Below are 8774 nucleotides of genomic sequence, written 5' to 3'. Positions count from 1 at the left end.
GGCAGAAACATATGGCTCCAGCTTCTTGGACTTCTGAATCCTAGTGCACACAAATTTCAGCTTCTCTGCTCCTAAGGTGGCTTTCCAGAAAGCTCAGGTTTCACTGCAGCTGCTCAGCTGGAGTGGGAAGAGAGGAGCTTCTTTGGGCCCCTAGGAATGCAGGCAGAGCCTATGTCAGAGCTCTGCACTGGACAGGAGGGGAGGTGACCCTTGAACCTGCCACCCTCCCTCAGCTGATCTTGGCCCTTCCCTTTTCTTTTCCTTTCCTTTCTCCCTCTCTTCCTTCCTTCCCTTCCTCTTCTGCCTGCTTCCTCCTCCTTTTCCCACCTGACCCCAGCTGTGCTTGATTCCTTTTACAGATAGCCTCCCCTTCCCTCAGGAGGTCTGGAATTGTTCCCTGGAGCCCAGCCTTGACCATTGGTAGTTGTATCAATCGGAGGAAATGGAACCAACAGGATGTATGTATGCCTAGATGCATAAGCATATACAGATAGATGTAAAACAATTGACGCACGTGACAGTGGGTCTGAAATCTGTAGAACAAGCTGGAAACTTTGGTAGGAATGGAAACTGAAATCCTGAGGTAGGATTTCCTCTTCCTTAGGGAAACCTCAGCTTTTGTATTTAACAACTTCATATGATTGGTCATGGTCCACCAGCTTATTGAGGGCAATCTCTTTTGCTTAAAGTCAATTGATTATAGATGCTAACCATAATTACAAAATACCTTCATAGCAATGCCTAGAGTTGTATTTGATGGGCTCACTGGGGACTAGAGCCTGGCTGAGGTGACACCTAAAAAACATGTACTGGTGCAATCTACTTGTAGGGAAACTGAGAGAGAATTGAGACTTAAACCAAGATTGAAGGGCCTAGGCTCCCGTGGCTACAGTAGTCCCCCCCCCTCTTTTTTTGCCCTTGGATCTCATAGTTCCTGACCAGGCTAACTCAAATCAGGGCAAGGGCATCTCCCTTGCCCAGGAATTTCAGACTGGGGGAGGCAGGACGTGGTGTGTTCTACAGAGAATCCCTTCTGATGGAGTGATATGGCCTGGATTATTGGCCACAGCTGGACTGACAGAAGCCATGATACACTTGGGACTTGACCCTGCTTTGGCCACTGACTGTCAGATCCTGTGCCAGTCTCTGCCTCTTTTTAGAAATGATGGAGGTTAAACCCCAGTAGTCCCCCAACCAGCCAAATCAAAGGTTGTTGAACCAGAGCAGTTCTCATAAGCAAAGGCCCTGAGCTGTATCTCTTCCCCTAAATTGCTTACAAAGTAGCAACAAAGAAGGACATAGCAGAGTCAACAAGGTACAGTAGAAACATAAAGTGCCTAGTCCAAGGTCTGAACCCAGGAAGGGAGTCTGGCTCCACCCACCTTGTCAGGGTATATCTTCCTTGAGCTCTTGCCCCTCGAAGAGGTGATTCTCCAGGCGCTTCCTCTGTGCCCTGAACCCTGTGAATCTTTAGCCATAGCTTCAAGTGAGTAACTGGTGGTGATGGCAGGAGGGCCCCCTAGCATGAAGGAGGAGATAGAAATGTGCATAGCTGAAGAAGTGGGGCCTGGAAGCCATGGGAAAACTCAAGAGCAACTGGTGATAGCAGGTGAGGATCCTTTAAAATGTCCCCTAGCATATATAGACCATGTAGGCATTCATCTACACTTGTGCTCTTGGGTGTTGGAGAAGGTACATGTGCCTCTGGGTGTGCTTTTGTGCATATATGTGTGTGTGTTTGCATGCATGCATGCTTAGATGTAGTGTCTGGGTTTTGGAGTGTTTGTGTTGGTTACAGAGAACTGTGGGAAAAGTGATAAATAGATGATGATATAAGTCTTTTGTAGCCCAAGAGGGAGGAGGGTGCAAACAACATGTATGGTTTCTCTGACTCCTTCCATCTTAGGCACTGCTGTGTCTATTGCAAAATATTTGTAGGGCTTAATTTTTTTTTAATAAATTGATTAATTCTGTCTCTGAATCCTCTCTTGTCTTTTAGTCAAATCCAAATCATGCAATGTAGAAGATGCATTCAGGGCCTCCTTAACATATTCTCTGCTCTGGCAATGTTTGTCCAGTGCGCAAGTTCCCTGCCAACCCCCCCCCCCCGCAGTTGTGTTTGTTCTTAAAACATCTCAAGCTGTTTCTCCTCACAGCCTCTGTGCTCCCTATTCCCTTGGTCTGCTCTTTTCCTCAGTTCTCAATTCCCCATGTTTGGTTCTTTTCAGATCTGTTTCCAGTCTCTGTATCAGTGCTGACTCCTACTTTTCTAGAACTTGCTTTTTCTTTCCACCATGTTACCTGTTTTGTCATTTAGGGAGCCATCATTTCTCTGAATTTGTACTGATGGGTTGTTTTTTGTTGTGTACTTCCCACTCGCTCTTATACACAAGCAGATGGTTCATTGATGTCTGGGATCTTGCGTCTTGCTCTTTGCTTACTCTGTCTAGTAACCTAGGCCAGAACTTGGCCTTCAGTATATTGTTATTGAACTTTTGAACAGATGAATAAACAGGTCTGGGATCAGTAGTCTTGAGTGAATCTTAAGAACTTTGGGGGCACTGTCTTCTTTCTGGTATGTCTTAACACCCAGGAAGCCCCAGGATAACTTCTATGGGTGTTCTTGAGGGTCTCTGTTCTTCTCTCTAGAAATGATGGAGCATGGATCCTGGTCACTAGGTGCTCCCCAGAGGCGACAGAAGTTGGAACCAAAGGCTTCTGGTTCTTCTGCAAGCCAAACAGTTTGGACTATGGGTGCTACCCGGCCCAAAAATTTGGTACTGTCTGGGATCTTGGACACATGGTGACTGGGTTGGGGTTTTCAGTACTGGTTATAGAGGCTTCTGCCTGACCATGGTAAATAAAGAAGGGCCAAAAGTTGGCCCACCATATCCACAGATCCTGCATCTGTGGATTTAACCAACAATGGATGGAAAATATTTGGAGAAAAAAGCATCTGTACTGAACACAAAGGCTTTTTTGTCATTATTCCCTAAACAATACAAGGACTATTTACACAGCATTTACATTGTTTTTGGTTTTAGAAATTATGTGGAGATGATTCAAATTATGCAGGATGATGTACATAGGATTTATGCAATTACATCATTTTATATACAGGGCTTGAGCATCCACTGATTTTGGTATCCATGCAGGAAGGGGAGTCCTGGCATTTTCACTGTGGGTGAGGGAAAGTTTTAGAAAAATGGTTGCTATACAGTAGCAAGAGTTACTAGAAAAAGGCAATCAGGTTGAAGGAAAGGGAGAACTGATTGTTACAAAGAATCAAGTTTTGCCTTCAGTTTTCTAAGCTATATTCACCTTGTGTGAGGAAGTTTAGAAAAATGGTTTTGTTACAGTGTTGCAAAGATTACTGGGAAGACAACAAGGTTGGAGAGGGAGTGAAAACTGACTGTTCTAGGGCATTTCCTGAGTCTTGGAATTCTGTAGCCAATCTTTTCACATACAAATCTGTGGGATGATGGAATATTCTAGAAAAATGGCAGCTACATTGTTGCAAAAGAAGGCAGCCATTTTTCAGAGGAAAGAGCCATGACTGTTATAGGATATAGCTATGGGATTGGTTAAATTTGTAACCAATCCTGTCAGCTATATTTGGATGAGTGAGGGAATGCTTTCAAAAAGTGTAAGTGGTTATACTTTAATAAAAGTTACTGAGGGGGCTGGGGTTGTGGCTAAGTGGTAGAGCACTTGCCTGGCATGTGTGAGGCCCTGGGTTTGATCCTCAGCACCACAAATAAATAAATAAATAAAATAAAGGTCCAACAAAAACTAAAAAATGTATTTAAAAAAGTTACTGAGAGAGGCATCAAGTTTGCAAAGAGGGTAATTTGGTTTCTAGGTAAAGGATTATTAGGCTGAAATGATTCAAGCTCTGGTGAATAACAAGAAAAGGGCCTTCCAGGTCAGTGATCTTCTGAAACAAAAAATAAGTTAGAAATATTAAATTGGCTTTCTGGGTCTAAAAACTGAAGCCAAATTAAGTTGCTCCAGGAATCCAGGCTTTAGGAAGCCACTCATGATACTGAGACTGAAGGGGATATCATAGCAGGATTAGTGAACATTTAGCCATAAGGCTAGAGGAGGGCAATGCTTTAGAATTAGAAATGCAATTTAGAACTCTAGAATTAAGAACTCTAATTTATTAATCCTATTCATTCATTCATCTGCTTACTTTAGAATATGATGATTAATACAATGGTTGGTGCCTCTGGGAAAATCCCAATATGTAAGGTAAAAAAAATTAATAATACTATCCTGCTGATTTGGGGAGGAAACATAAGGAACATGTTTAAAAACATGTTTAAGGAACATAAGGAAAATAAGAATAACAATTTTTGATATAATTAACAAGGAAGTTGGCATGTGTTTCAATTAATAGAATTTCCTAGTCTTAATCATATATATATATATATATATATATATATATATATACACACACACACACATATGTAATATATATAATATATATCTTTTTAAAAAATTTAGTTCTAGATGAACATACAGTATCTTTATTTTTATGTGATGCTAAGAATTGAACTATGTGCCTCACACATGTGAGGCAAATACTTTTTTACTGAGCTATAGCCCCGACCCATATATATCTATATATTTATATCTATATATCTATATATCTATCTATATATATATATATATATATATATCTTGTATTTTATAATGTATACCCAAAAAGTAGTTTTAAAATTAAAAATTATAAACAAGGGGCTGGGATTGTGGCTCAGTGGTAAAATGCTTGCCAAACATGTGCGAGGCACTGGGTTTGATCTTCAGCACCACATAAAAAAATAAATAAAATAAAGATAGTGTATCCAACTACAACTAAAAAAAATAATAAAAAAAAACAATACAGGGGCTTGGGCTGTGTAGCTTAGTTGTAGAGTACTCATCTAGCACATGTGAGGCCTGGGGTTTGATACTCAGCACCACATAAAAATAAATAATAAAGATTTTGTGTCCATCTACAACCAAAAAATATTTTTTTAAAAAAACAAATAAACAAAAAAATACAAATAACTTTTAGAACAGTTATAGCCATCACATGAAGTGGTCACAATACAAGGTATCAAACAGAAGGTATTGTTAAATTAATTGCTATTATATTGATGTATTGATAAACTACATTGCCTCAAACAGAACATCTGGCCACCAATCACTCATATTTACTTTGCCTTCAAATTCCTGAAAATTTTCTTTTTGCTTTCCTGATTCCACTCTATAGGAAAATCACAGGGGTAATCTGGAGATTCTTTAAGAAGATGACTGTAAGCAAATCTACTTTGTAGTCCTGGGGTTTATCTCACACTCAGTGTCATTTTGGTGCTATTTTGAAGTTTCTTAAGAAGATCAAATATTATTAATATAAACAACTGTTCCCAAAAAGTCACTGCAGTATCTGTGCACTCCTTTCGAAAAAAAAATACATTTTGAATTATTGCAACTAATGGAACCTAGTAGAAAAGCTCCTAAGAAAGCTCTTTTCATGGAAATGGCCTCACTTTCATTTTAATGTTGTTACCTAAGAGTAGATCTTTCCAAGGTGATAGGTGAGCTGCAGTTGTCTGTTCATTTCTAAGAATGAGGCTAACAGAAGTGCTAGCCCAGACCTTGGCACAGCTGGCTGAGGCCTGCCAAGTGGTAGGTTGTACTGTAGCAGGGCAAGTGCCAAGACAAAGAGAGTTTTATTTTGTGGCACTGACACCCCAGGCTTCCTGTTCATTTGGTTCAGGTTTTGGCTTGGGGATGAGTGTCTGGTTGCCAGCCAGGTGGAGGGAGAAGGGTAGATGACTGTTTCATACACAGAACTTTAGTTAATGTTCCTATTTTCCACCTCTGTTCTTGAGACACCCCCCACCAGTTGTCCTTGCAGCCTCCAGGCCTGGGTACTGCCAGCCAGCCTCTCCAGTTGGCAGCGCCCCATCTGTTTCCCATCCACGCCCAGGACTGCTTGTCTGCTGGTTTCCTCCGTGGGCACTTTCTGCATTCAAAGTTTTGTTAAGCTCTTTCACTTCCTGTTGTTATCTTTCTCATGGGATTGTACTGTCTTACTGTCTTTGCTGTTGTTTAATGGAATCTTAAGAAGAAGCAGTATGAGAGGCATATAGTGTAATGGCTAAGAGCACAATCTCTGGAGAACAGTGTCCTAGGCTCAGATTATTGCTCTATTACTTACTAGTTGTGTGACTTGGGCAACTTGCTTAATCTCTTCATCTTTCAAAATAAAATAATAACACCTGTTTCATGAGGTTGTGATAAGGATTCAATGACTTGCTATTGGTAAGGGTTTAGAAGGTGGCAGGGTCCCTAGCAGGCAGAAAAAGTGTGGAAACCTACAGCTATGATTGAGCCCAGGGAAAGCCTGCCACCAAAAGCCACATTCTGCTTCTTCACCCCACAATGCTCTTCAAAGCCATCAGATAACCTTGACCTCAAACATGCACTTGGGGAGTCATTAGCAGATGGATGAAAACGAAAGCTCCAGGAATGGCTGGCCTCACTTAGGGAGGGAATCTGTGGCTTCCCAGTAGCCAGAGTGCTGACCTTAGCTCCCTTTCTTCCCATGTGTCCTTGGGAGTGAAGGCACCTTGCCAGGCCTCAATTCATGTTCTCCTTTAGTAAGTTGTTTGGATTCTCAGGTAATGTTTGCCTATAGAAGTTCTGGCAGAGGACACTGTAACTGTTCTTCCCTCACCACAGCCTTCAAGGCCAGGGCTTCTGAGGAACATGGTGCAGATAGGGGTGCCCAGGCTTTCTCAGTGGTCTAAAGTGGCTTGCCCTTGGCTCCAGAGGGTCAAGCACCACATGACCCACTTGGGATACACTATCAGATCTTGGCAAAGTGTGGGGAAGCTGCTTAGGTGGAACGAGCAGATGACTTGGGGTGACCCTTCTTTCTTGTAGGGGCACCAGCTGCAGAAGCCCAGAATGTCAAGAGAGACAGTGCATGGCAGTGCCCATCCCCAAGAGTATCCAGGCAGCTTGCAAGGCATGAGGTTCCATTATGAACGGTAAGAGCTGCACCTTGAGTGCTCCAGGCGAGGACCAGTATGGGCAGAGAGCCTAGTGAGCAGCCTGGCCAGGAAGGAGTGTGGTTGCTTGAAATATTGGGGTTCTGCTGCCTCCTGGCCTTTGGAAACCTACATTCACTCTTTGGCAGCCTGGACTAGGCTGACTTCCAGCCTTCGGGCCCTCTTTACCACAGGCTGCTAGAGTCACTATTCAAGAAGTTCCTGGCCTGCTTCCTCTCCTGGATTTCCTCTCTGCTAGGGCCTCCTTAGTGCCATCAGAAACTCTTGACTCTGTGTTTTGCTTTTCCCTCAGCAACTCAGATGCAAGTATGGCAGCAGAGATTGGCCTGGAAGAGCTCAATGGACTGGAGATGGAAATCATGAGAAGACAGGTGAGCTTTTGCCCTACCAGACCCACATGGCAGGTGCAGGTGGCAACATGGTGCCTGGAGGTAGAGAGCCTCAAGAGCTGTAAGCAAAGTCACACCTTTGATTTCACATAGCCCTTATAATCATCTTCACCTATAGCACCCTGAGGTGAGGTGAAGCTGGGCTCTCTTCTTTTCCTCCAAGGCCCACTGCCTCTTCTGTTCCAGCTTGATGCTTACCCTTGAGACTAAGCTCTGTCTCTGAGCTGTGACAAGGGAATCAGGGAAGAGGAAAGGGGGAGCAGCAGGAAACAGAAGCATGTCAGAGCAATGCCAGACAGTGGTGCTGAGAGGTCAGCAGAGGGTAGCCTCAGCTGCAAACCAAGCTCAGGTTTTGTTAGAAAGGAGTCCCAGGAGTGGGAGAAGGAGGTTGGATGAGCACCTGTCCTGGTGGCCTTCTCAGGCCCTGAAGTCCTCTCTCTGGTTCTGTGACTGCAGCCACACATGCCCACCCCAGGAGGAAAAGCCACTTTCTTCCTGAGCTCACCCTGCTATAGTGGGGGCAGGCTGGCCTCTTGAAGAGACCTGGAGTGAACACACACACACACACACACACACACACACACAGAGAGAGAGAGAGAGAGAGAGAGAGAGAGAGAGAGAGAGAGAGAAGGAAGCTGGCCCTGGGTCCTACTAGGTCATGCCAGGCTGGCTGCTTCTCACCCAGGGGCAGTTGGGCCTGCTAAAGGGTAGCAAAACTACTTCTTGTTTTAACTTCACACTCCCCTCTGCCCCCACTGGCAAGCCTCTGGTTTTCTGGAAGAGCCTTGCTCACCAGCTCTACTTTTGGTCCCTCTATAGCTGCACATGATCACTGGACGCCTGCGTGCCCTCGAGGACCAGGGCGCCACCTGGCGGCACAGGGAGGCTGTGTTCTTCACCATGCTGGTGTCTGCCTGCATCGCCAACCTGTGGCTATGGATGCGCCAGTGATGCTTCACAGGCACTTCAGCACAGCCAGAGCCTCTGCTCCCTCCCCTCGTCCCTTTTCTCCCAGAGCTGCCTTGTCCCAGCCTACTTCCAGCCTCTAGGTAGGATCAGGGAGGTTCTAGCTGCTGGAAGCCGGAGGAAGTCTGCATGAGCTGAGATGTGCCGTCTTGGAGGGAGAGGAGAGAGTGGCATCCGCCCCTCCAGCAGCACCAGTGGCAGGCACTGCCTGCTTGCTTGTGAGGGCTCCCTGGGCCTTGCCTCACTGGCTCCAGCTTCCTGCCTGCTCTGTTCCAACCTCTGTGGCAAGGTTTGCTTCGGCTTTCTCCCCTGTTCTTCCATTAGTGTGCAGGGCTCCACACAAAGAACATGC

At 44.5% G+C, this 8774-nt stretch overlaps 1 protein-coding gene across 1 annotated transcript; it reads left to right on the top strand.

The window, feature by feature from the left end:
* Window positions 1-1503: 1503 nt before the first annotated feature.
* On the top strand, window positions 1504-8407 carry Fate1 (fetal and adult testis expressed 1). Its single transcript, XM_026403540.2, has 5 exons — window positions 1504-1609; window positions 2650-2777; window positions 6940-7046; window positions 7360-7438; window positions 8276-8407. Exons 1-5 carry the CDS (start codon window positions 1504-1506, stop codon window positions 8405-8407), a joined length of 552 nt encoding a protein of 183 aa, XP_026259325.2.
* Window positions 8408-8774: the final 367 nt, after the last annotated feature.

This window comes from Urocitellus parryii, chromosome X (genome assembly GCF_045843805.1).
Source record: "Urocitellus parryii isolate mUroPar1 chromosome X, mUroPar1.hap1, whole genome shotgun sequence".
NCBI lineage: Eukaryota > Metazoa > Chordata > Mammalia > Rodentia > Sciuridae > Urocitellus > Urocitellus parryii.
This window is presented reverse-complemented; position numbering and strand designations above follow the sequence as displayed.

Coding starts and splice junctions, on each gene's coding strand:
- Fate1 (XM_026403540.2), top strand. CDS start 1,504: ATGGCAGGAGGGCCCCCTAGCATGAAGGAGGAGATAGAAATGTGCATA. Junction 1,610..2,649: donor AGAGCAACTGGTGATAGCAG/GTGAGGATCCTT, acceptor TCTTCTCTCTAG/AAATGATGGAGCATGGATCC. Junction 2,778..6,939: donor CTACCCGGCCCAAAAATTTG/GTACTGTCTGGG, acceptor TCTTTCTTGTAG/GGGCACCAGCTGCAGAAGCC.